The 25,500-nt window shown below is 43.4% G+C and overlaps 9 protein-coding genes across 11 annotated transcripts; 3 read left to right on the top strand and 6 right to left on the bottom strand.

The window, feature by feature from the left end:
* Positions 1 to 633: 633 nt before the first annotated feature.
* Positions 634 to 1,959, top strand: LOC132263395 (protein FMC1 homolog). 2 transcript variants are annotated; one of them, XR_009468487.1, is made up of 3 exons: positions 634 to 757; positions 832 to 1,618; positions 1,675 to 1,728. XR_009468487.1 is itself a non-coding variant. In XM_059763138.1 (2 exons), the coding sequence occupies exons 1-2, from the start codon at positions 1,527 to 1,529 to the stop codon at positions 1,889 to 1,891; spliced, it is 309 nt and encodes a 102-aa protein (XP_059619121.1). In that variant the 5' UTR covers positions 1,424 to 1,526; the 3' UTR covers positions 1,892 to 1,959. The 2 variants fall into 2 exon arrangements, 1 of the variants encoding a protein (XP_059619121.1); XM_059763138.1 differs by lacking the exon at positions 634 to 757 and having other exon boundaries at positions 1,424 to 1,618; positions 1,675 to 1,959.
* LOC132263393 (short/branched chain specific acyl-CoA dehydrogenase, mitochondrial) lies at positions 1,907 to 4,691 on the bottom strand. Its single transcript, XM_059763136.1, has 4 exons — positions 4,562 to 4,691; positions 4,391 to 4,502; positions 2,960 to 3,438; positions 1,907 to 2,627 (listed from the first exon to the last, which is right to left on the bottom strand). The coding sequence occupies exons 1-4, from the start codon at positions 4,592 to 4,594 to the stop codon at positions 2,004 to 2,006; spliced, it is 1,248 nt and encodes a 415-aa protein (XP_059619119.1). The 5' UTR covers positions 4,595 to 4,691; the 3' UTR covers positions 1,907 to 2,003.
* A 452-nt stretch (positions 4,692 to 5,143) lies between these two features.
* LOC132263396 (large ribosomal subunit protein uL24) lies at positions 5,144 to 5,963 on the top strand. Its single transcript, XM_059763139.1, has 2 exons — positions 5,144 to 5,229; positions 5,448 to 5,963. Exon 2 carries the CDS (start codon positions 5,460 to 5,462, stop codon positions 5,913 to 5,915), a length of 456 nt encoding a protein of 151 aa, XP_059619122.1. The 5' UTR covers positions 5,144 to 5,229; positions 5,448 to 5,459; the 3' UTR covers positions 5,916 to 5,963.
* Positions 5,964 to 5,969: 6 nt separating this feature from the next.
* LOC132263397 (protein PBDC1) lies at positions 5,970 to 6,660 on the bottom strand. The gene is made up of 3 exons (XM_059763141.1): positions 6,565 to 6,660; positions 6,385 to 6,483; positions 5,970 to 6,323 (listed from the first exon to the last, which is right to left on the bottom strand). Exons 1-3 carry the CDS (start codon positions 6,565 to 6,567, stop codon positions 5,970 to 5,972), a joined length of 456 nt encoding a protein of 151 aa, XP_059619124.1. The 5' UTR covers positions 6,568 to 6,660.
* A 122-nt stretch (positions 6,661 to 6,782) lies between these two features.
* LOC132263394 (arf-GAP with dual PH domain-containing protein 1-like) lies at positions 6,783 to 18,167 on the top strand. Of its 2 annotated transcripts, XR_009468486.1 has the most exons (6): positions 6,783 to 7,186; positions 11,201 to 11,426; positions 15,632 to 16,159; positions 16,455 to 16,705; positions 16,827 to 16,985; positions 18,054 to 18,160. XR_009468486.1 is itself a non-coding variant. In XM_059763137.1 (5 exons), the coding sequence occupies exons 1-5, from the start codon at positions 7,105 to 7,107 to the stop codon at positions 18,116 to 18,118; spliced, it is 1,152 nt and encodes a 383-aa protein (XP_059619120.1). In that variant the 5' UTR covers positions 6,783 to 7,104; the 3' UTR covers positions 18,119 to 18,167. The 2 variants fall into 2 exon arrangements, 1 of the variants encoding a protein (XP_059619120.1); XM_059763137.1 differs by lacking the exon at positions 16,827 to 16,985 and having other exon boundaries at positions 18,054 to 18,167.
* An 893-nt stretch (positions 18,168 to 19,060) lies between these two features.
* On the bottom strand, positions 19,061 to 19,909 carry LOC132263478 (alpha/beta-tubulin-N-acetyltransferase 9). Its single transcript, XM_059763258.1, has 4 exons — positions 19,893 to 19,909; positions 19,729 to 19,848; positions 19,552 to 19,661; positions 19,061 to 19,494 (listed from the first exon to the last, which is right to left on the bottom strand). Exons 1-4 carry the CDS (start codon positions 19,907 to 19,909, stop codon positions 19,061 to 19,063), a joined length of 681 nt encoding a protein of 226 aa, XP_059619241.1.
* On the bottom strand, positions 19,900 to 21,224 carry LOC132261482 (lambda-crystallin homolog). The gene is made up of 2 exons (XM_059760319.1): positions 20,661 to 21,224; positions 19,900 to 20,584 (listed from the first exon to the last, which is right to left on the bottom strand). The coding sequence occupies exons 1-2, from the start codon at positions 20,975 to 20,977 to the stop codon at positions 19,948 to 19,950; spliced, it is 954 nt and encodes a 317-aa protein (XP_059616302.1). The 5' UTR covers positions 20,978 to 21,224; the 3' UTR covers positions 19,900 to 19,947.
* A 233-nt stretch (positions 21,225 to 21,457) lies between these two features.
* On the bottom strand, positions 21,458 to 23,548 carry LOC132261479 (armadillo repeat-containing protein 6 homolog). Its single transcript, XM_059760317.1, has 4 exons — positions 23,032 to 23,548; positions 22,497 to 22,974; positions 21,948 to 22,435; positions 21,458 to 21,880 (listed from the first exon to the last, which is right to left on the bottom strand). The coding sequence occupies exons 1-4, from the start codon at positions 23,314 to 23,316 to the stop codon at positions 21,737 to 21,739; spliced, it is 1,395 nt and encodes a 464-aa protein (XP_059616300.1). The 5' UTR covers positions 23,317 to 23,548; the 3' UTR covers positions 21,458 to 21,736.
* Positions 23,549 to 23,882: 334 nt separating this feature from the next.
* LOC132261484 (eukaryotic translation initiation factor 3 subunit J) lies at positions 23,883 to 25,374 on the bottom strand. Its single transcript, XM_059760322.1, has 6 exons — positions 25,177 to 25,374; positions 25,016 to 25,107; positions 24,804 to 24,911; positions 24,431 to 24,737; positions 24,227 to 24,360; positions 23,883 to 24,153 (listed from the first exon to the last, which is right to left on the bottom strand). The coding sequence occupies exons 1-6, from the start codon at positions 25,190 to 25,192 to the stop codon at positions 24,094 to 24,096; spliced, it is 717 nt and encodes a 238-aa protein (XP_059616305.1). The 5' UTR covers positions 25,193 to 25,374; the 3' UTR covers positions 23,883 to 24,093.
* Between the last annotated feature and the right edge of the window lie 126 nt (positions 25,375 to 25,500).

Here is a 25,500-nt window from a genome sequence, read left to right as displayed (position 1 = left end):
GTTTATAATTTTCATGGAAATAATGAAAATTTCAAAGACTACCGCAGCAAAGAGGCGCAACTCGAGACTCACACATGTTCTTGGAACTTTGACCACGCATCGAGAAAAGTCACACATGCAAATATTTTCCCTTGCGCGGCGATAAGCAAGACAAGAAGTGCAACTTTGCGACCAAATTGGCAGAAAAGAGAGTTGATTTCTCGTTGATTTTATATGCGCAAAACTGCACCTAATTGCAGATCTAAATCGCTTAACTTGCTCGATATGGCAAAAAAGAAATGCCATTGACACTGTTTCTCGCTATATTTCCCTCTGGCTCATCAAATATTGATCAGAGTGGATAACTTTCTTATGAGATTTCTCAGGAGTCTCCATTCTTTGGCCTCTGGGCGTTAATTGAGATAAATTGGATGCGGGTGATGATAATGATGAGGGTGAATAGTGAACATTTTGTCACTTATTCTATCAGCTCAGACAATATTTGGAAGTTCTGTGTAATTATGGCCACTTCTAAAACGTTATGGAAAATTCTGGGAAAATTCCATTTAAATTCCCTTTAAATACAGTAATTCGCATGAAATCCGCAAGAGGTCTTCGAAGTCAACAAAGAGTACGTGAACTTGAGTGAAGTTGGTAAATGTTTTTATATGGGAAAAAATCGCAAAAGATTCTCCCGGAAGTACTACAAGTCCACTCAGCTTCCTGCTAATAATTCATTTGACTTGGATAGTGATTTGGATGTCCAAGGAGTCATCAGGTATACACGAAAAAAGCTAGAATGAAAAGCTTATAAATGTAGGTTATGTTTATGTAATGTTTTGTCCATTTCAGGAGGATTTATTCTGCTAAACAGGACCTAAAATCATCGACATACCTCTCAGACAGTTTCTCTGCACTACAGAGAGTTCAAGAAACGCATCAACACTTGAAGGAAATCAGTGAGATTGTCTGCTTAGGACTCGGACACTTTTCCTGCTGCGCCTCGTCTCGATATCAGCTGGCATTCATTAGTTTGCTTCAGGAGCACTTCTGCATCAGTGATATCCTCTTTCAAGATCCTGCTTTCAGCCCTGGTGAAATAGACATCATCAGAAGCCTCAATTTCACAGTGATTCCCGGCAATTTGGAAGGGAAATTGCACGTTGATCCTGCCAAGATCTACCTGTTCTATCTGCCTCATTGCCCAAAACAACTTACAAACAACCTCTTGTGGGAAAACTGGGGAAAGCAACTCGCCAATATTGTCCTCCTGAGCAACTCCTTCAGTGGAGTCTTGATTTCTCAGCCGAAAAAGGCTCTTCAGATCGACGCAGGGTTGATTTTGAAAGCTGAAGACTTCACAGAAGAGATTCCATTGGAGAATACCTTCACCTACTCGGACGTCTTCAACGACACTTCCATCCACGTCTTTCCGAAGACTGTCATAGCGGAGAAACCGGAGAGTTTTTGGGGAGATAAAGGCTGTGCACCTGTTTATTGTGATCCAGAGTTCATCACTGAAGCCCTAGGGAAAGTACATTTGAAGGATGGCGACTCCTGTGCAAACACTGAGATCTCTGCTGAATGAGCTGCGCCTGGCAAACCCGAACGGAAACATAAAGAATTCACTTGCAGCCAAGTATGTTCCATGTAGTAATTTTCCATACACTCTAAAGACTTTAATCCGTTCCCCAGATACATTTTGACGCAGTTCCGGAAGTACAAGACCACAGATCAAACACTATGCAAGGCAAAAGAGGAGATGCACTTCCTGGGCCAAACGTACCTGTGCTACTTGCAGAGCCGACGTAACTATCAGCGCATCCGGAAGGAGTATTCGGGCAGAGGAGAGCGTACAGTGGAGGACACGGCCAGTTTGGTGGGCTTCAAACTCCCTCACGATCCCAAATGAGCAGGAAGACAAAGATTAGTGTTGAAAATCATCTTTATAGCAAAATAAATGCAGGATGGCATGCGAGCTTTAGACATTAAATATCACTTGTGGTGGAAGGATAAGGGTCAGCTTATCCGCCGTACTCCTTGCGGATGTACTTGGCGATTGTGCTGAGCTGCATGTTGGTGGTGCCCTCGTAAATGGCGCCGATCTTCACGTCGCGGTAGAACTTCTCCTGCGGGAAGTCCTTGGTGAAGCCCACGCCGCCCATCCAGTCGATGCACTTGATCGTGGCTGTCTGGGCGATCTCGCTGCTGTAATACTTGGCCATGGCGGCCTCCTTGGTGAAAGGTTTGCCCGCCTCTTGCAGTCTCGCCGCGTTGTACGTCAGCAATCTCGCGCACTCGATCTCCGTGAGGACACGTGCAATCTGATGCTGCATGCTCTGGAAGGAGTAGATGTCCTGGCCGAACTGCTTCCGTTCCAGCAAATACGGAATCGTGGCGTCCACGCAGCCCTGCGCCAAGCCAACCATTTGAGCGCCGATCGCGATGCGACCCTCATTGAGGAAGCCCGCGGCATATTGATAACCCTTGCCAAACTCGCCCAGCAGATTCTCCTCGGGCACCTTGACGTTATCGAAGTTGAGCACGCACGTTCCTGACGCGCGGATACCCAACTTGTTCTCCTTCTTGGCCACCACTAGTCCAGGTGAATCGCCATCGACGATGAACGTAGTGATTCCCTTGTATCCCTGTGGGAACGAAAAAAGACCTCAATGAGCAAACATATGAAAAAAGAAGAATCATATAAATAACTATAGCTTGTTAACTAGAAATCTTTACAAGTCTCTGGTTGTTTACAGAGTAATTAAACGTAGACTAAATTTCCCGAAAACAAGTGATATTCTCTTGCAACTGTTATCTTTTATCATTTTTTCTATCTTTTGCACTGATAAAACTCTTACTTTTATTGCTGTTTGTTTTTCAATTTTACCACTCTGAATCGCAATTATCACAGAATTTTAGCACCCTAAGGGAACAAGAATTACTATTATGTAATTTAGAACAAGAATGGGATACTTACAGCCGATGGGTTGGCGTTGGCAAAGACCAGAAAAACTCCTGCCACGTCAGAGTTGGAGATCCACATCTTGGTGCCGTTGATAATGTAGTGCGAGCCCTCCTTCTTGGCCGTTGTCTTGAGTGAGAAAGCGTCTGAGCCTGATGTGGGCTCCGTGAGGGCGAAGCTGCCGGCACACTTCTGCGCCAGGAGCGGCAGATACTTCTCCTTCTGCGCCTTGCTGCCCACCTTCATCAACAGCGAGTTGACCAACGTGTTGTGGATGTCCACGTACGCCGCCACGGCGGGATCCACCTTCGACAGCTCCTCCACCACGATGATGTTGGTCATGAAATTGCAGCCACTGCCGCCCAATTCCACCGGGATCTCGATGCCCATCAGACCCTGTGCGAACAGCTCGTCAATGATGGACTGCTCGAACAGATTGTTCTCGTCCATCTTCTTCACGTGCGGCAGGATTTTCTCCTGCGAAAACTTGGCCACTGCGAGGCAAGAAAGAAAAGTGCATTAGATTAGATGCTTTAGAATGGGAGGCGCGATGTCTATTTCAAGCACGCGCGCATCTCCGCTCGCGACTAACAAATCTGTAAAAATAATGTTTGAGTAAATCTGCCCTCAGACCTCAGACGCATGTCTCTAGACAGATTCAATGACGTATGCACACATTATCAGTACGTGCAATCATAATTAAATATTAACCACATAACAACACATCATTTGAATCAATATCTTATCTATATTAATCATGCACGCTTTAGCAGACATCCTCCCACCAGTTTATTACAGCAAATCGCGTATTTGCACAACCGATTCATATAAAAGAGAAGTCGTATTGCAATCGATTGATAAAGAGGCTGATAAAAGGATATTATTATTGCTAAAGTATATGAAATTAAATTTACTAGCCAAAAATGTAAGACTTATGTTCCAAAAACCGGCGCTTCGTCCATAAATCTTATCGTGCACTTGGCGAACTTCATTCGGCCGCTACTCTGTTCGGCTATCTCGCGCCTGTTGCGTAATCATTGCGCGCATGAAAGTGAAATTCTCGCCACAGTGAGACAACTATTCTATACAGCGTTGGCGAAGGTCGCAGGTGCAATGTAGGTCAATTTCTCACAGTCCCAAGATCAATTGTACTTTCCCGGGGAAGATCTCGAGGCGAGAAAACACAGAGATAAGCATCACTCTCTCCCGGGGGTCGACTTTGGCCGATAAGATATATTCGTTCAAAATTAATCGGCTTATCTCTTCCCCGCAATTTGCCTGCTTGCGTGGTTGTTTTTTTCCTCACGCGAGCCACACAGTGAGATAGACAACACTATATTTGAGAGTGTGCGACTGGTTATATAATGAGCAGGCAAGAAAGCCTCTGGAAAGGTCTAAATGATCGCAAGGATCCTCTCTGCAGGTCCTGCCTGAGTAAGGACTCACCTGTGTCCTTCATCATCTGCTCGTCGTCAGTGAGGTGGGTTAGGGGCGGAATCTTCTCGAAGGCCGCTCCTTCGCTGTACAGCCGACCATTTTGGGCGAGCCTCTGGCAAATCTGAAAGCGATCGAGGATCTTAGAAAACCGCCAAGGGTCGTAGAGTATGATTGTCTCACCTGCCTCAGAGGAATTCTGCGCAAATTATTCATGATTGAGAATTTACGAGTACAACAAAGTTTTCGGTACGTCCGCAGAGCTCACAAGTGATTCCAACACTGAACGTAAAGTTTAGCTATCGAGGAGTTGCTGAGTCGCTTTTTCGGTACACTCAACAACACACACTATGATGAATTGCCTCGCGCTCGGCCTCAAGCAGGTTTCCATTAGCATCAATTGAATGTGAATGCCTCAATTTATTCACCGACGAAAACACATCATATTGTCTTCCCATGAGAATCACCTTCCGCAGTTTCTGCATCACTGATAAGACATGGTTTTTGGTCCCTAAATAAATCCTGGAAACTCCAAATTCTTCCCAGCACAACAGAGTTTCCGGTTTCAATGCATATCGTGCCTACATAAACTTTTGACAAACTTTGTGCACTTTCAAGTTTCGCTCTGAATTATGTCAGTATATGTATGCTTACCTTATCTCTCTTCTTTTTCCACTGTAAGTTTCAAGAAGAATTTCCGTTACAATTTTTGGTGTCTCTTTCAAATTAGAGCGCCATTATCGCGGATGTCAAGTGTTGCCATGTGAGAATTTCGAAAATCTGCAAATCCCACAAAATGGCCACCACTTCCGCCAGCTCTTTCTTTCTTGAAAACGTGAAGTGAAGACAAGGTGAGTGTGTCAAAATAATGCATTTTCTCGCATTTTTACGGACTCTGGCATCTATTTTCCACTCTAATATTCTGCCCAGAGACAGATTGTGTGTTCCTTTTGTGGAATTATTGCTGGTGTTTGTAAAATATGCGTGAAAAACACATGAAATTCCGCTAACCTCACATTCAGTTGCATGATGCCAACACTCATGAATTTCTCTGTTTATCCTTCTCCAGTTCTTCCTGAAGATGAAGTTCAACAAACAAGTGTCGTCCTCGCGGAGGAAGAACAGGAAGAGGCACTTCTCGGCGCCCTCGCATATCCGCAGGAAGCTCATGTCGGCACCCTTGTCGAAGGAGCTGCGCCAGAAGTACAACGTCCGAACTATGCCCATCCGGAAGGACGATGAGGTGCAGGTAGTGCGCGGCCACTACAAGGGCAACCAGGTGGGCAAGGTTGTGCAGGTGTACAGGAAGAAGTTCGTGGTGTACATCGAGCGCATCCAGCGCGAGAAGGCCAATGGAACCAACGTGTACGTCGGCATCCATCCGTCGAAGTGCCTGATCGTGAAGCTGAAGATGGACAAGGATCGCAAGAAGATCCTCGACCGGCGGGCAAAGGGACGTCTGGCGGCCCTGGGCAAGGACAAGGGCAAGTACACGGAGGAGAGCGCTGCCTCGGCCACTGCCATGGATACATCTTAAATCCCTGGACTGGAATAAAGAGGAAACCCAAGCGAGAGTATCAAAAAATCTTTATTAATTGGTAGACGCTTTCTGTGGATTCGGGCGTTTACGCCACCGATCGTTGAAGCCCTCCCGATTCCTGGCAATCTCAATGGCCAGGAATTGTATCCGCACAACCAGAATTGCGTTGTCTGCCGAAAATTCTTCACTGGATCTTGGCCTCAGCAGCGTCCCGTAGCTGAAATTCTCCAGTTTGTTAAACTTCTCTATGAAAATCCTCCACTTTGCCTTCTCCGCTGTGCTTTTGAGCTCATCCTCGTTCACTTCGGCCACATCAAAGTCCGGAAATTCTTTCCGAAACGTCCGGTAAATCACGTCGTCGTGTGGCGTGAGATTCAGGTAGCGGGGATCCACACTGCAAAGCATCTGCAAAAGACAAAGGGTAATAACAGAGCCCTCAACTTCACCCCTCTGCGTGTGGACTCACGTTGAAGTATACTTCGGCGTGTTCGTATGCCTTCTCGGCCCAGAGAAGCTCGAGGCTGTGGTCATTCTCAAACTCTGAGGCTGGTCGCGAGAGGACGTCCTATAAGAGAGTGCTCAGGTGAGTGTTTGGAGGTGTTTTGGGAAGTTTAAAAGGTAATTTTGAGAGAAAAACAAAACTTACCATTTTAAAGGTTAAGTGACAATGAAACCACCCGGCTGAGATGGTGTCTTCGAAAGTCCTCTTCGATATGATGAACACCTGACAAGTGCAGAGTAACTAAGTACTCATTAATGTTCATAGTACAATATTTTACGGAATATATGCTATCGTATTGTTTGCATAGATGATGAAATACAATAGCAAAGGTGTGATAAACATTTAAGGAAACTTCTTTTTCAATTACCCAGTACGATAACAAGGACTAAGAACTTCTTGTGTTTCTCCATGTTTTTACGGTATACCAACGGCTGCGACAGTCAATTTTTCGCTGTGCTTTTCGAAAATGTCAAAGAGGCGCCCGCGGATGTGACAGTGTTTCTCCGAACTGCGTTTTGAACGCACACAGAAGAGCGCTGTGCTGGAGCTGAGGGTGGTTCACTATCAAAATAATCCCTCGCATTTCCTCGCGAGTGTCTCGTGGCCGAGGTGGTCCACATTGCGGACTCTGTGCAGTGCTTTGGTGTTGTGAGGTGTGTGTTTGGGGCGCGTGGAGTGCCCGAGATGGCAGACCAGAATCTTCAGATGCTGCTGGAGCTGCTGAAGAAGAGTGGCAACAACGAGTGTGCTGATTGCGGCAGCAAATGTGAGTACCTTCCCCCGAATGGGGCCCTCCTGCGGGGGGTGCAGCTTGGGTCAGTTAGACGAGAAATGTGTGTCCACCACGCGTGTGTGTTTGTTTACGCCAACGTGAGGCTTGGCCCAACTTGGCGGGGGGTTGGAACGTCGCAGATACGCACGCGGGGCGGAGGCTCTGTCGGGGGCTCCGTAGCGTATGGCGAACAGGCTGTGGAAGAGTTCGTCGGGCACGGGAGGAGGAGGGCGAGCGAGAAAATTCAAAGTTAGGCAGATTCACTTAACAACCACAGGGATTCTCAAGGAGAACACACTGAAGATGGGATATGGAGCGAGAGATGAGAGCAAATTTTCACTAAAGATTTTGCTTATGCTCCAATTTCAAATGAATTTCACTGCCTTTCGTGACGTTCGTGGTCAAAATCACGGTCCAGCTTTGAGAATAACAAGAGAGACGAATTGGAATGTACTTAAACATATAAGAAACTAATATCTAGACGTTGAGGACCATTCCTGACTACCAAATAGTTAAGACTGAAGATCAGTGCATATAGATCATCTTCAGAAAATGGGGGTGAGCGCGGAAGTGTCCGGCCGGATGACAATAGCTGTGAATAGTGGGCGGGTTGCGGGTTGGGAGTACACCACACACACGCCGCAGTACACCAGCGCCGTATCGGTGTACTTACAGTGTCCGTGAATTGAATTGATGACGACAATGACGAACACAGGCGCACGGCCTCGTAGCGCCGTCTCACAGACATGCACCAACACCAGCCCGCAAAACGGCCATGACTGCGTATTTTAGGGGTGAATGTACTCAGTGTTGGCGCGTTCTTTTGCCGTGCCGAGTGGGTTGGGATGGGATGGGGTGGAGGGAGCGCGCGGTGCGAGGCAGGGCCCATCGAGGGCCCGCGTCACACACATACAAGCGCCACTGACGCACTCGAGATGGGAAATATTTATCACTCCCCAAGAGTTCACGGGGCTGGGGTTGGTCGGGGGCGCCGAGGTGCGTCCACCCCCAGTTCATTCCACCCAATCAATCGGATTCGCCTTGGGGAGGACCAACTGTTAGACGCTGTCGAGAGAGCGTGCAAAAAGCAGCCCTAGAGTGTGCGTTTCGCGCCAAAATGCCTCGTGTGTGTTGCTGAAAGAAGGGGAATATAAATACATGCCATTTGTGCCCTTTGCACGTTTATTTCGCCGAAGCAATTCTACAACTGAACTGGCGAAGAGTGTGTTGTTTGTCAGAAGACGACACTTAATTATTAAATATATGGACAGGAAATGATATTTGCGAGGACAGACGGTGTCGTTGGGGAGATTGTTATCTAGATTTTGTGCCCTTCATCGCGATACTTTAGTGCGAGAAAAATTTGCAAAATTCAGATGGACAACTGTTATTGGAATGAGATATTAATGTTTGAATTCTAACTTGCCCCGCCCAATCGGAAGCCACGCCTATTTGCATGTCTGTATGGCTTTTGCTCCTTTTACTATTTTCCTATTATCTTCTTATGGAAAATTTACTTGGTTTTTGAAAGGGCGTAACTAGCAAGGATTTATGGTTCCCAGTGCTTTTTGATGTTACATAAGTTTGTCACTTGGTAGAGGCTAGATAATTTTTCTACGCCTTCAAAATATCCCTTATTTGTTTATGAATCTTCTACGCACTATATAAAAGTAATTGTGAGTCTCATGGGATTAGTATTTGTCCGAAAAAAATGGAATTAATCGACAGTTTGGACATGAGATGTTGTGAAAATCGAATTCGCAACATGCTCGGCGTGCACGGCCATGCCAGCTCAGAAATTGCGTCGTTTGCATCTCCAAAAGGGCAGAAGAAGTTCCCGCGCAGTAGTTGGTAACCTTGAATGGCGGCAATGCTGGATGAAGCGTGTTCCTTGGCAAGGAGCAGCTCCGGGTCGATATGGAGCTGCGCCGGGGGGTTCTGGGGAGGCGAAAAAGAAGGTGGCTTGCTTCATCTGGCGTGTCGTGAGGCGGGCGAGAGAGATGGAGTACTTTTTACGATACTACGTCGGGGCCAACGGCCGCCGCCGCCCCATTTGTGGCTTCCGGGAGGGCGCGCGCGGCGTGGGCGGGGTGGCAGATGATGGATGAATGATGTGTCGAGGTGGCTGCGGGGAAGGGCCGCTGTGCGAGGCGCGACAGTGAAATGGGCAGAAGAGGAGCGATGAATCTGAAATATTTTGGCGCATAATGTTGCGCAAATGCAAGGAATTCGAATTATTTTCAATTCAGCATTTTTGTTTTAACGCGCACACACAACACATGTATAAATCGTGGTTTAGTGTGTCCTCCTATCTCTCCACCCCATCGACATACTTATGCCTCTTGGCCTGCGAGAGGCAGTTTCAGTCTCTTGGGAATGGAAAAAAGGGGTTGATCATTTGTCACAACAGTAAATTTCCTCTGAGTCACAAAATTGGCATTTGAAAGTTGATGATTCACATAGAGAGTTTCTTTTCTCACCACGCAAACTGTCCACTTAAATGCGTAAGAAGTTGCTGGAATTTGTATTATTCCCATCAATAAATACATTAAATTGCAGATTACATGCGATAATTTTTTAAATTTCAAATTGAAGTGAAATAATATCAAATACTAGTGCACTGCAAATTCAGGGGTCACATATCACCGGATATTGCAACCGAATTGAACAAATAATTAGTCTGCAAAACTAGTAATTAGTTTTAAAAGAAGAGTCATCACGTGCAAAATATTCAGGTCAGACTCTGATTTTCATTAAAAAAAAACCCAATATATTATTCAACTTTTACTTCTGAACTTTTAATGAAAACCGCTCAGAAGTCTCAGAAGATAAAACTACCGCATTCACGTCAAAGAGCGGAGAAGTTTTCAAAGTTCAATTCTTAAACCAGTTGCAGACTTTTTTTCCAATTGCAGTGAAACTAATTATTATCCAATAAGAAACTCATTAAATTCTGAAAATGAGTATTTTTCAAAAATTCTATTTCGCATTTTCGCGGGTAGAAATGCCCTAAAATTAATCATTGGGCAAACACTATAATAGGTAAAATGTAACTGAGATGCTCTACTAAACATAGCAATTTATTGTCTTCGACCATAAATTGCTCTGCCTTTGACGATGTTGCATTTGTATAGGATTTCTGTGGCATGATAAGTGAGCCTCAGCGGATTCTTTCAATTTCCTCTTCCATGCTAAATGCAACGCATTAGCGCGCCAAATGTGGTCACATGGCCATGGAGTGCAATGGTTCTTGCTGACCTTTTCGGGTGAGTCGCGTCAACAGAAGTTTGTACATTGGAATCCTTAATTTGCTCACACGTTGATTTCTTGTTATGAATTCCCTTTTCCACATTACAATTGCCTTCCGTAATTTGCCACTCATTGCATTGTTTATTGCCCATGCTATTGACATGATGGATGGCGCGATCCTTTAGTCGCTGCTGTAGACTTGGCTGTGCTGAGTTGTTTTGTGACCAAATAACGTGGGACGCCGCGAATGCGGACGGCATCTTTCTGCTTAGCCAAGTGACTCGTGGTGTGAAGAATTTCACTTGTCGCATCGATTTATATTTTGTTTACATTCCTAGACGCGGTGTATTTAGAAATGCTGATGTGGAAGATATTGCAAGTATCTCGTATATAGTGTGGAATTGTGTAATCGAGAATGGCGCGAAGGGGGGAGGCCAGACCGTGGGGCACGAGGAGGAGATGGTAAGAGAGGAGACATGAAACAGCCGCCAAAAGACACCCAGGCTATTTCTGGGATCAACTAAAAATAGTGACGATGGGAACAACAAGACGCATTTTGAGACACACATCCGTCTGTGAATTCCAAAGCGACACCCAGAGTCAGTCACCGACCAAATTTGGAAGTATAGCGTGGACAACGTTTACTGAGAGGGACTTTCGGGAAGAGGCTCTTGCAGATTGCAGATTTTCGAACTAATGTACACTTGTGCAAAACAGTGCAATTAATAATGGTCATTACTCTTTCTTTCATGTCTGCAGATGTTGAATGGGCATCGTACAACATTGGCATCTTCCTGTGCACTCGTTGTGCGGGTGTGCATCGCGCCATGGGCGCTCACATCTCCAAAGTGAAGCACTTGAAATTGGACAAATGGGAGGACAGTCAACTGGAACGGATGAAGGAGGTTGGCAATGTGAAGGCACGTCTCAAGTATGAGCAACGGGTTCCGGCCTGCTACAGACGACCCACTGAAGACTCCCCCCAGTAAGTCAAACAGTAGCGCGCTTCTCGCATTTTCGCCTCGTGTCCAGAGATATTGATCTGTAGACGAGAGTGCTGTGGAATTTCTGTGGTGGCCACGAAAAAAATAACACGCTGCAGTGATTTATGGGCCGAGAGGGCTGATCACTGCAGTGTTTCCCCTAATCTAATCGCTCGTGAGAGTTGCTTTTTCACGCGGATTAACGCGGGGAGATTTGAGTCACCTGGGGTTACTGATACTGAGATAATCCTATCGGAGCGCAATAGCGGTAAAAAAGGGGGCCGCGATTTTAGGCCACATTATAGATATTGGCCCACATTTTTCATTGAGACCTGGGAGAGATGGCAAATAAGTCACAAATCAATCATTTTTTTTATGGAAGTACAGTACAGTGACGAGATTCGCGCGGCAGATAGAGTATAAAATGAGATTTGAAATATCATACAAAGCTGAAAAATGTGCTTGTGATCAACGGCTATAATGTTTGATAAGACTTTGGATTCTAGTATTTATTTATTTACAAAGAGTTCTTCTTTCTTTTTCCAATAAGACCAAATTTCACCCCGAAGTCGCTACTTTATTGAATTTTTCATACATTGTTGCACTGGCACAATGTTGCAGGGGAGTGTGTCAATTATTAATGCTTGACCTATAAAGTCGGGCTCGTGTGGAATTGTACCTTTAATACCAATTTAATAGTTGACGCTCCATTACAATGTATGAATCGATCTGCATAAATAATACCTACAATAAGGGATAATTGCCCAGAGGGTGAGTCCTTTATTAATGCCTTGCCATTTAACACCTCCAACTCGTTGCGGTTGAACTCTTTCCTCGCAAATCAATATTATTGTGTGGGTGTCACGTGTGTGTGATGCACGAAGAGAATTTTATTAAAAAAAAAAGTATCTCCCCGCAATTCTAGGAAGAGAGAGAGGGAGTGAGTGTTTTTCACATAATTCCTATTCATATTTTCATCATTTTATGATCCACAAATGATGTTGTGTTTTATGATTCATGCATTTTCTCATTTGGAAGCATGCGGAAAAAGTGGTAATTGAGAGAATTTTATATGAAACAATTCCCAGAAAATGTTCTACCACAGAAAATTATATTTAAATAATAAGAAGTTTTGTGAGTGAAAACACGAAATGATGGTTTACAACTCGTGCAACCAATACATAAATACACCGGCAACCATTGAAAATGCAATAATAGATGGCAAAATGACGTCAATCGAACGTAATTGCTTCTACGAATCATAAATCCTGTTTACGACACTGCATTCCCAACCTATCAAGCGGCAGCATAATAGAGATGCACAGCGCATTTCGCAATATCTTCCTCCATGTTTTCCTCTTCTTCATTTTCCCATTATGGCCTTTTGCTTTATTGACTTTTTAATGCCGAGCGCGCGCGGTTGAGAAGGAGGAACTGTGATTTCTGCAGGATTTCTTGAGAACAGTATCGCGATCAGTTGTCTCTAAATGTGTTCTCACTCTGTAAGGCATATAATTATGCTTTTTCGGTGTTCACAAAATAATACTGATAAAGAGCTATTTTGCCGCCGTGCAGATTAAATTTAATTCAAGACCATGTTGTTTATAACCAATTTTTCATGAATGTGTCTCTCTCTCTGGGTGCTTTTTATGCTGTAAAATTTTGAGATAGGAGAAAAAGTGCTGGCGATACTGACAAATGAGTCAATGGTTGAAAATAAATCTTGTTTTTGGTTTCTTCCTTCCGGTGTTCTGACCCCAAAAATGATGGTATTTCGTGTGTATTTACAGAGAACAGGCGAAAATTACGAGTGAAAGAGACACAGTGATAACGGAGACGTTATCATTTGAGTTCCGGTGTTGAAATTCCTTCCCTGAAAATGACTGTATAAATAATTTATACCGCGATAGTTCAATTGATGACTCTCTATTGCACTTGTTTGCTCACATATCCACCTTCTTATTATCTCTCGCTCAATTTCTCTCCCATTCACTACACCTTCCCGTTGTGTCTGTTTTTCCACATTAGCCACTTATTTATTCATGAATAGAGGCGACTTGTTTTTTTTCGCTCACTTATGCGATATTCCCGTTCGTGGCGTTTCCTATTATGATGTCGCGCTGTTCCAAATAATATTGCCATCTCCAGTGCGGCGTGCTTTTATTGAATAACCTTTTCGGAGTGTGATTGCAATTCGAACACGATAATTGCGCCTCACGGAGTCCTGTCCGTAATAATAATAATAATATTCAACTAACTGACCTTTTCAATCTGTCGTGGATAGAAATGTTTACCCCAAAAACTTTTACGCATAAATAAATCCATCGAGAGGAATTGTAACTCGTCAAACAATGGGGCAGATTATAGGAAATGTTTATGATATATGGCACGATTAAAAGGATGTATACTTGCCATGTAAACACTTTTATTAACATTCAAAATTCATAAGGTCACTTGCAGTGTTGGTACTTTGCTTTATTCATATCCTAGCTATAGATTTACGAGCAAACACCACGGAGATGAGATAAATTACGCCATTTCATTTCATTTTCAATATTTCAAAAATGTGTTTTGTTACTAAAAATAGACTTTTGTATCGTTTTAATAACAGTTAGTGATGTTTCAGTGAATTCTTTTCGACATTTCCATTGATTTTTGTAGTCTCTAAAATGATCTACAATTTAGATGTGGAATTGAAAAATATTTTTTTTTTAGTTTTATTGCTTTCGAAATGAGACATGCTGTGGTTGTAAATAAAGAAGGAAGCGACCGTAAAAACAGTTATTCCCATGATTTCACCCGAAATGACCCAATCCTTGGAGAAGAGTAAATTAATTTTTTACTTTATCTCATTTTCACAGTAGCACTGCTAATTATTGATCCATTAACATGCGTTAAGTGTGATCATCAACATCTTAAATTCACTTTTATATATCGCTAACCGCGCGCACGATTACATTGACCCAGAAAGTTTATTTATTTGCTCGAAGAGGCCAATAAACAAACAAAATATTATTAATGATCTCTCGTGTGTTGTCTATTAAAGTGCGAGACTGTGGCATTCATGTACTGAATTCTTGAATTGCAAGTGCCTGCATTTTGGGAAAAGCTGGGTTAAGAGTTGGAAAAAGGGCACACACGTGGAAAAATACTGATGCTTCGGTAGCATTTTAATAAAGCACACTTCCCACCAAAAAAAAAGAAGCTATTTGTGCGTATCCATGGCGCATTTTATCGTCTTGTCACAACAAACCCAAAGTGAATCGGTGTCTTTCTCACACAAGCACCTCATCTCTCTCAGCCATGCCACGAGCCCATTCATTAACGAAGAGTCGAGGCGCGAGAAGAGGCAGAAAAAATTTCAATATTAATTTGACACAAATCACGAGATAATTTCTCATGTCATCTCTCACTCTGTGTCACACTGCTTGGCAGCCATTTCTCGGTGTGTCCACAAATACAAAATAAACTCATCGACAGACACACGGATGAGTGAGAAAAACACTCAAGCATCATTCAATAATAACAATTTTCCAAGACGAAGACGTCAGATACTCGAAAGAGCACACATATGTATGTATATGTATATGATGAAATAATGAGAAAATACACATAGTTTGCATTTGAGAAAATGATCACTTTTCATGGTAATCAGTGAATCACTCTGGCTGGGCTTCTTTTGCAAAAACAAGGCACTTTACAGACTGTGTGATTCACTTCATTAAATAGTACATTTAATTTGGAAGCGAAAATATTTGTTGAGTTGAGAGAAAATGTTGAGATTGCGAGGAAGTGTAGTTGGACAAAGAATTTAAATGGCAAATATAGGCTGTGAATAGACTTCTATGCTGCCGAGCTACAAACACGGACTTCGAATTGCCTAATCTGTACTTGCTAAATAAGTGTAATAAAAAGAATTTATATTCAAACTAGAATCATGTTAATAGTTGAAGAATATTTAAGATTTTCACTTGAGAATGTCTCGAGAATACACAGTAAGCCGTTGAATATGATAATGGTTCACATGTGAATTTGCCTAATAGGGTTTACTCAGCCTCGATATCTATGAATGCACATTATATCCTGCTCAATATCAGAGTCTCAATCTTGCAGTCAATCTGGCTGTGAAATTATTCCACCCACTGTTTGGGTGGGAAATAACGAGCGAGAGCGAGTGCAATAAATCAAGTGATTGGCTATTTTGCAGAGTGCTCATCGAGCAGTGGATTCGCGCCAAGTACGAACGCCTGGAGTTCTCCCTCAATGAGCGACCCAGTTATACTTCTGGCCACATGGAGGGCTTCCTCATGAAGCGCGGCAAGGAGGACAGTCGCTACCAGCCGCGTAAGTTTGTTCTGTGCGAGACGGATGACACGCTCAAGTACCATGTGAAGGAGAGCAAGGACCCAAAAGCCGTCCTGCGAATATCTGAACTCAATGTGGCATTCGCGCCGCCCAAGATTGGCCACATGAACTCCATGCAGCTGACGTACTTGAAGGACGGCTCCACCAGGCACATTTACGTGTACCACGACGACCCGGAAGTGATTAATAACTGGTACATGGCAATTCGCTGCGCGAAGTTGCACCGCCTGCAAGTGGCATTTCCGTCCGCGTCCGAGGCGGAACTCGTGCATCTGCTGACGAGGGACTTTGCCCGCGAAGGGTGGCTGCTCAAAACTGGACCACGACCCTCTGATGGCTACAAGAGACGCTGGTTCACCCTGGACAACAGGTGAGATTCGCAATGAATATGTATATAATGATCCTTGAACTCCTGAAGAATCATTTGCCTCGCTTTTCCCAAAATCCAATAATGTTCCATGGCCAGTATGCTTTAGTGTCAACCCAAAAGCCATAATCTGAAATACAATCTTGCATTTACGATTATGTTGATGCTGGATGTTGAATATTGCATCAGACGAGACAATTGCGATTTATCAAGTTACATTGTCCGAATGATAAGAGATGATTTTTATAGGTCTCCATCCAATTATTTATCGGAGTTTACGACTGTGCGCTTCTTTCAGGAAACTCATGTACCACGACGACCCGCTGGACGCTTATCCGAAAGGCGAGATCTTCCTGGGCCACCAAATGGACGGCTATAGTGTCCGAATAGGGGCACCGCAGGGCGCCAAGGATCAGGGCTTCAGCTTTACGCTCTTCACGCCCGAGAGGGTGTTTAATTTGTCTGCCAGCACTGAACAGGAGCGCGATGAGTGGATGCACGAGATCCAGAAGGTGCTGGAACGTCCGCTCACGCCGCAAGACAGCTCAAGTGAGTCTCCCTGTCCTGTCTTCAGACTTTCACTTTTGAGTTCTCTTGGCATTTGCTTGACTAACAGGCTGTCCTCACTGATGATCCTCTTCTGAAATGATTGTGTGTATTCCTTCCGTAGGCAAACGGAGGAGAGGCTTTTATTTCATTCACCGTCTCACGAAATTACTCTATGGAAAATGATTACTTTTAGCCTTGACCTCAAAAAAAAAACATGAGAGACCCACCAAAAGTCACACAAAAACCTTCTCATTGCAAGCGTGAAAAGTCTGAAAATTGGGTAAATAACCATAATTATTTTGCTACCTTTTTAAAAGCACTTTCTCTCTGTTTATCTGTTATATTTTTTTTTGGAAAATACTGTCTGCTCTTAGATTACAACACTTTCAATTGGTTGCGGTTCTCTTAAGCTTCCCTTTGGGTGTGTTGGAGCAAGAGAAACAAAAAGCTCGTGACAAAACTCTATACGATAAAACCACGTGAATGTCTGGTGAAGGGGAGTTTTTACTGCTCCGCAAGTGTATCGTCTTTTGTGTGTGCAATTTCGTCTGTGATTATTTAATTGTTTGTCTCTGAAGAGAGCGCGAAAAAATATTACAAATAAATATGAATGTGAACAAGAGGAATAAAAAAACATCGGGCGCGCGTGATAACAAACTTTCTATGGACAATTGTTTTCTCAATTGATAACCTGCTGAATGTGTCTTATCGCGTCGTTTATCGATAGTGCCCGCAAAGCCTCATTTGGGGAGCTTCTATCCTCTTCACGTGAGAGAAGCCCTGAGGTTTCGCAATGACGCGGCACTTCTAGTCACTAAAATTAGATGTATTTGTTTGCTTCGGGGAAGATTGTCACTTGAGAAAAACACGAGAACGTACAAAATAATAAAATTGCAATTGGGGCATCTTTCTTTGCTCAAGTGCGCTCTGTAGACGTCTTTTTTTGTGTTGTTGTCATTGCAAAGAAGGAAAAAATATGCAAAAACAGCGTATTGGAAATAATTCTATCGCATTGCACAACGATGTTAATGGTTAGTTTGGGAAGAAAGAGTGAATGAAGCACAGTGGAGAGCAATTGAACTGACGCCAAATTTTGGAAAATTACTCATTTCTCATCAAATTAGCTTAGTGCGAAAGCTCTTGGCAAATTCAATAATCTGTGAATTATTTCCAATGCTGCACTTCTTGCTTTTTCTCTGCAAATATAAGAAGAAAGATATATGGTGAAGGTCTGTCTCTGTGTCTCTCCGTATTAGTAACAGAACACTATGTTTTTTCTGCTGCATAGAAACCTCGCTTGTTCACATTTCACTAGATTAATCGTCTGTTTAACCTGATTTTTTTGCAGTTTCTGCTAGACTCATTCGGAAGCGAACAGGAACAAATTCAATAAACATCTTCACGGGACGATAATGAAGGATGACGGTGGCGAGATGGCACTTTTAGAGCTGCATTGCGTCTCCGTGAATAGACTTTCTCTTATCCTATCTTATTTATGTACAAAGATTAATTGGAGAGTGACTTTTATCCTGTTTCGGGGAGAATGATTGTCATGCTATTTTATTTGCTGATTTTAAAAGAAAATAATTATATTTAAGTGTTCCCTATAATTGTAGAACAGTGGTCCCTCGTGAGGCTGAGTGGCCGTGGATAGAGGCGAAAGAAAGTACCATAGTTGAGAAATCTCAGAAGGATGGTTTTCTGGGAGGAAAAGCAATACAAGTCACCACCGCATGTAATAACATTAAAGAAAGAAAAAAAAGTAATGTAGATTTCCTAGTGGAAATAGTAAATAGTGGATGAAAACACAGTTGAATGGATTGATAAATGGCAAAAACAACTGGAAAAATACTCCCAAATAATAAAATAAATAGCAATTTTTCATGTAAAGAAAAAGTAAGAGGAAAAATTAGTGAAAATTAACGATACTTTCTAGCTCTATTTAAAGGAAAGATAAAACAATTTTTATTTCTTTGATTGTCATCACTAGAGATAAATTTATTGTCCTAGTAATTTAAACGGAAGGTCCTTTTAGGAATATTGTGTAAAGTTGTAAAAGAAATTATATCTATTTATATGACTTATCCATTTTACATATAAAATAATAGATAAACAAATTCTTACCTACATTAGGTATTTAATTTTCTTATTTACAAGTCCATCTGTTTGAGATAGTGGTAAAAAGTTTAGCACAAAGTGTAAGAATTTCGACAATTTGGCAAATGATAAAAAAAGAGAAAAATTGTAGCTTCTTTACGATAATTTTAAGAATTTATATTATAAAATTAATGAGATTGAATGATTACATGAAAAATTTTACCAAAACAGAATAATAAGGCCTTTTTTTTACTATCTTCACGCATCATTTCTCCGTCTTTCATAGGAACTCTCCTCATAAGCTAATCCATAAGACTTAATCAATTGCTCCCATTCTCTCTGTTCCACCGTTTTTTCGTACTTCAATTCGCCGAAATACGTTTTCTCGACTTCCCGGAAGTGGAGTTTCTCAAAAAGTTTAACACTCGTAGAGTTTTTCTCGCCAATGATGGCAACAAACTTCCTGATCTGTAAACTACGAATGCAGTAGTTCATCATCAGGAGCGTTGTTTCTAGGCCAAAACCCTTCCGACGGGCGGTAGGTTCTGCTATCATTATTGTTATTTCTCCTGTCGGGACGCTAGTCTCATCCTCATTTGGCAGGAGAAATACATTTACATCTCCGACCATAGATTTTACCTCATCTGCGGTTTCCCGGTACAGATTCTTATCCAAAACAATAAAGGTGTATTCTGCAGAACACAAAAAGAGTGTTTTTCTCCAATAATGAATAGAAATAATCTTCTTACTATCTGAATCATCCCTCCAGGACTTCTGCATTTGGTATTCTTCTTCGAGAGACAAAGGAGAACTGCTTGTTGCTTCCTGAAGTTCTGGGCTCTTCATCCACTCGTGATATCTTCAAAAATATACTAGCAATTATTACTCAAATAGTTGAAAAAGATTTTGGAGGATTTCATTCTTACTTTGGGACATGGTTTTCCTCGTAAGGCACTAAAATAACACGACTGGACACTATTTTCAGGCACTGCTTCATCCTGACGACCAACAAACACCCAACCAATAAAGCGAGGTTAAACTCGCCACTGGAAAGGCGCTCAGCTTTCCAGGCGCCAACTTCAAAAAATACTCATAAATCACTTGCATTCTTTATTCGGCAAGAAAATTATTCAGAAAATTATTCTTTAATCCTTTTTCTCTTGTTGTTTCTTCAATGAACTCAGCTTTGTTAGACAATCATCGCGCCAAGCGCGTCTCTCAGCCAGTTTGTCTAGAGAACACATTTCCTCCAGCTGCTTGGCCACTTCTGCTGCCTGAGGTCCTTCCATCCGCGGTGTGGGCCCCATTGTCTCACTCACAGCGAAGATGGTCTTACTGTAGCGATCGCAATAGCTCAACATACCTTCTGCGTTCAGATGAGCTGTTTCTAGAGGACCCAGGAAAGCATATCTCATGCCCAGACCGTCGGACATCACACTATCGATATCCTTTACACTGAGGATTCCATCGGCCACGAGTCGCCACACCTCGTTCAATATTGCATACTGAATCCTGTTGAGGGCAAATCCCTCGATCTCCCTACTCAGCGACACAGGCTTCTGCCCAATCTCCTCCATAATGGCGCGTGTCTTCTGTGCCACTTCCGGACGAGTCCATGGAGCCGGAACAACTTCCACAAGAGGCACGTAGTAAGGGGGATTTACTGGATGAGAGACGATGATTTGATCGCGATGCTTCAAGTCCTTGCTGAACAGTGAAGGCATGAATGTGCTCGTAGAGCTGGACAGGATCGTCCGAGAGTCAACATACTTGTCCAATTCCCTGAAATTTCACAAGAGAAGACAATGCACTTTAGAAATTTGGATCCTTTGATGATGGAAAGACAATAGTTACTCACTTATAGACTTTCAGTTTAAGCTCCAGGACCTCTGGGACGCACTCCTGCACGAAGATCGCATCCTTCAGCGTGGCAGCGAGATCCGTAGATCCTCGAATGCAGGAAAACTGCTGAACAGCGGACAACTTTCCCCTGAGAAGCCCTCCAGCTTCGAGTTTCTTGAGTTCCGCCTGGATATGTTGCAGCGCTTTGTCAACCTGCTCAGGAATGATGTCGTAGATGGTGACTTGGTAGCCCACAGAAGCAAATAGCATTGCCCAGGAGCCCCCGATCAAGCCACTCCCAATTATTCCGATCTTCTCACTTCGCGATGCCATTCCTTTGCCTCTGACCTTCAACAAGCGACTGAGCTGCGCAGTTTGATCACCGGAGAAATCGAGCTATTGGAAAGTGACCGGCACTTACAGTTAAAATGCCAGTCTCCGCGCTTTTTTGCCTTATCTGCCCGTCTCTTCCGTCCCGGATCCCAGGAAACCCTCAGCTCTATCTCGCTGTTCTATTATTCAATTGAGATAATGGTGTTTGTAGCTGTTTCCCCTCGCTTATCAGCCGATTTGGCAGTCTTCAGTTGAGATGATGAGGCGGCTTTATTGCACTCTTCTCAAAAGTCTGTAAATCAACTTCTTACAGCCAACCTGTTTGCCCACCCGAGGCGCGGACAAGGGCAAGAAGCGGTGAGACAGCGATAAAATAGGTGAACTTTCGCTGAGAAATGCAAACTGTTTTGTCGCTCTGTTGAATTATATAAAGGAAAAACAAATACTAAACAGAGACAAAGCGCATGCGCCAACGCTGCTTTGACGAAGAGAGGTTTTAAAAACCACAGGAAATATTCAAGAAACTGAAAGGAAAATTTCACTATACATTTCTTTAGAACAGCGAGTGATCATCATTATCAAATATTGTCTGAAACATCCTGAATCTGGGCAAACAATCAGAATACTTTAAGTAGAAAATAGAAAGGATTAATTCCTCTCTAAACATTTATTAGATCTGTAAAAAAGGTTGTCACTGATGCGAGGATAAGTTAGCTTGTGAAAAATGATGTGCAAATACTTAAGATTGTGCTGGCCATTTCACTTGGTGATGTTCTTTTCGGCCGTGCCTGTCCACTCTTCGTTCAGCTGCACAGTCACTCCCAAATCCCTGAGCGCCGATTTTACGTCATACGTGATACTGGGATGCTCTTTTAGGGCGAGATTGAGTACGTCCTCAGCTCCCTGCAAGTCATTTCATTACACACTAGAGACTGTCTTTGCTTGTGAAATAAGCCTTTGAGAAACTCACTTGAGAGATGAAGGCGTTGCACTGATCCCGCGAACGGGACACCATATTTCGGATGGAATGGGCGCCGGATCTCTGCACGAATTTGCTCTTCTCGTGCACTTTCATGCAGCCCACAATCACTTCAGCAGCGCCAGCGTCGAAGAAAGCCTGGCTGTTCTCTTTCACGCGCAGCGTGAGCATAGCGATGGCAGCCAAAGCGTAACGCACGAGGGATTCATTAGCCTGATGAGTGCTCAAGAGACTGGTGATTAATGGAGCTGCGCCCTGTTGAATAATCTTCACTTTCACAGCATCATTCCCGGCTAGAGCTTTGAGCAACTTCAAGCCTTCGCGGAGAAGTTTCAGACTCTCAGAATGCTCTCCCATTGCGCTCAGAGTGAACTTGAGTCCTCCGGCGTCCTCAACGAGCAGACAATACTCATTTCTCACCGTGAGAGTGGCAATGGTCAGCAGAAGATCACTCACCACGTCTCTGTCGCCTTTGAAGTCTACAAAATATAGAGTGAGAATTGGAAATGAAAGTCTGAGACAGTCAATAAATCCACTCACCATAGAGCAGTTTCGTAAGATCGGCCAGGCAGGACTCAGCAATGGTCCTAGCATGCTCATGAGCCTTCCCAAATTCCACCCGGATGTCATCATCCAGAACTAGGTTCCGAAAGAGACTGCACAATTCCCTGACAAGCACTGGAGATCGCGTCGCCAGGAAATTCTTCAAAGTCTTCACGGCGCCCTCCTCTATGATCATCTGACGATTCATCTCGTGAAGGATGCACACCTTCTGAAGCCATCGGAGGCACTCCCGGACACAGGATTCATCAGTTTCCGTTTGCAAAAGCCGAATGGCTGCATGTAGGCAATCATGAGTGAAGATGTCAGGTTGCTTTTCTGAGAGAATTCCGAGATTTTCAAGGATTCTGTATAGGACTTCCTTATCGCGAGGTTCAGAGTCCAAAACTTTCTTCAGGGCGTTCAAGAGAGCATCATTTGCGCCATTTTTCGCCGCCAGGACACGATGAGGAAGAGTCTGTAAGTCAAAACATTGTTATTTTGATGAGAGACATTCTCAAGGCAAAAGTCTCACCTTTGAGCACTCCTCTGAGATCACTTGCACCTTCTCCAAGAAGTCTTTCCTGTTTTCCTCAGTCAGTTGTTCAATCTCCTTGAGTTCCTCAATTCTCTCCAGCACTATTGGCCGTCCTGTCTCGCTGTTCACCTTCAGATCAACTATGATGTTCGCCAGATTCACGCCCTGTGCCTGAAATTGCTTGATGGTCTCTTCTTTGGCCTCTTCCACGGACATCTCGAACTCCAGGACATTCTCCTTCACAGTGTCATCGAAGGTCTCCTGGCTGATGACTTTGGCCATTGTCTTTCCAGCGGTGAATCACAGAACACAGGGAAAAAAGAGAGCGACTTTCACGTAGGCGAACTTGTCTTTCTGCACTGAATTCACCACTCTTGGCTTTATTTGGAAGTGGTGGACTGAATACTGGATCACTCTTTTGCTTTTTGCGACTGCAGAGCTCAGAAAAGTGAGTGAAATTGGCCAAAGAGGCAGTGAAGTCTCCCTACTTTCCAGTCAGCTGGCCAGCCATGAAAACAATGCGATTTTCCAGAAAGCGGTGAACCACCAACACATGCGACGTGTGTCACTTGCTGTGCGTGTGTTAACACTTCCATTGATGAATCAACTCAACGCGTGTTTCTTGCAATGGTTTCGTTTTTCACTGAATCCACGCAAGAAAAGAGCGGAATGAGCAAAGAATTTTAAGATTCTTTAGAATCCCAGATAAAATATACTTTTTGCTTTCACTGAATTCAAACAGAAATGGCTTACCTTGAGAAAGTTTCAGGGAAGGATTTTTCTATGTCGAATTCTTTTCGAGGCCCCAGAAATTGGCTCAAAAACCTAACACACCAAATAAACGCTAGTTTCCCTTTGCAATCTTTAAATGTTTATTTGAAAATTCATATTTAATTTTAGTTAATATACAGACAAAACATGTAGAACTCTCTACACTTGTATAGGATGCGCATTTACCAAAGTTTATCCATCGCGATTTGCCATTCTTGAATGTTGAATTTCTTAGTCATCAAATCAATTGTAAATATAACAAGTAAAGATCCCCCATTTGATTTAATGTTACATGAAGTCATCGTAATCATCATACTCTTCGTAGCCATAGTCCGTGATCTTCGATTGCTGCCAAGAAAAGTGGTGAAATTGGCGTGTGAGATGCTTTTAGGGCATTTGTAGTTTCATTTTATATACTCACAGTGTCTCCGTCATATCTCAATTTAGCTCGCGATTTGGCCTTGCCCTTTTTACTCTTCTCCCTCTCCATTTTTTGCTTCTCCGTGTACAAATTGTCCACTGTGGTTTTCACCTTCTTCAAGTCAATCGAATTCACTGGAAGAGAAGAAACATTAGACTTATCAATTGTCGTCTTTGGAAGGCTATTTGTCGTTTCGCTCCTTACAATGTACACAGAGATTGCGAACTAAATCTTCAACAAATCCCGGAAAGTCATCCTTGCTCTTGAATGTGGACGCTTTTCTGCTTATGGCTTCGGCTAGTTCAGTGAATTCCGCCTTATTTGTGGGGTACATTGCATCGATTCCCTCTCCGGACAGGCGTTCACCACTCACGCCCAGCAATTCCTGAGCATTCTTCAGGTCAGACTCCCTCTGTTCCTTCTCGATCCTGAGTTTCTCCGCCATCTGCTCTTCCGGTGTCATGGCCACCTTTTCCTGCTCCAATCTCTCCGTCTCTTCCTGTTGGAGACGCTGCACAACAGAAAGACAGTTTAATACTCTCCGTAAAAATTTAACACACACTCTGGCCTTGTTTACCTCTTTTTCTGCTATTTTATCCTGCAATGTCTTCTTGGGTTTCGCTTTCGTTACTTTCGCCTCGACTTTCTCCTCATCCTTCTTCTCCTCCTCATCCTCCCAGTTGTCCTGCAGAACAATGATAACAGCTGTAAACTCTCTGAAACACATAACCTCACAAATCCACGACATAGAATGCATCCGGATGGGACTTCTACCGGGTGCAGCCTCACCTTCACATCGTCGTCCTCGTCCTCGCCCTCCCACTTGTTGACATGTGTCTTCGGCGGAATCGCACCCCGATCAATTTTGTCGGCAATTTGCTCTGCAAGTGTGGCAAGAGAGAAAGTCAATTCCGGATAGGAGAAATGTGACACGCATCGCGCCTCCTCACCCCAATCGTCATCCATTCTGCAGCCAGTGCTGTGCAATGCGATCTACGCTTGTTTGTCCAAGGATCCGGGATCACTGTCGTCAGAAATTATTACTCAGGTATGAGCTTAGGGGCTGTGAAAAAAGTCTTGATATCGAGAAAAACTTAGACGTGTGTACTGCACATTCACTTTTCCACCTGACGTTTGAGGTGCGCGCGCGCATGACATTTCCTTCCAGGCTGTTGACACTTCCAGTACCGGAGCGGCAGAAATGTAATTCATGGTAAATACCAACTGAAAAATAAGGAAATTACGTCTACTTCGTGAAAATTGGGTCATATTTT

This window comes from Phlebotomus argentipes, unplaced genomic scaffold, assembly GCF_947086385.1.
Source record: "Phlebotomus argentipes unplaced genomic scaffold, Phlebotomus argentipes genome assembly contig_15, whole genome shotgun sequence".
Classification (NCBI taxonomy): Eukaryota; Metazoa; Arthropoda; class Insecta; order Diptera; family Psychodidae; genus Phlebotomus; species Phlebotomus argentipes.
This window is presented reverse-complemented; position numbering and strand designations above follow the sequence as displayed.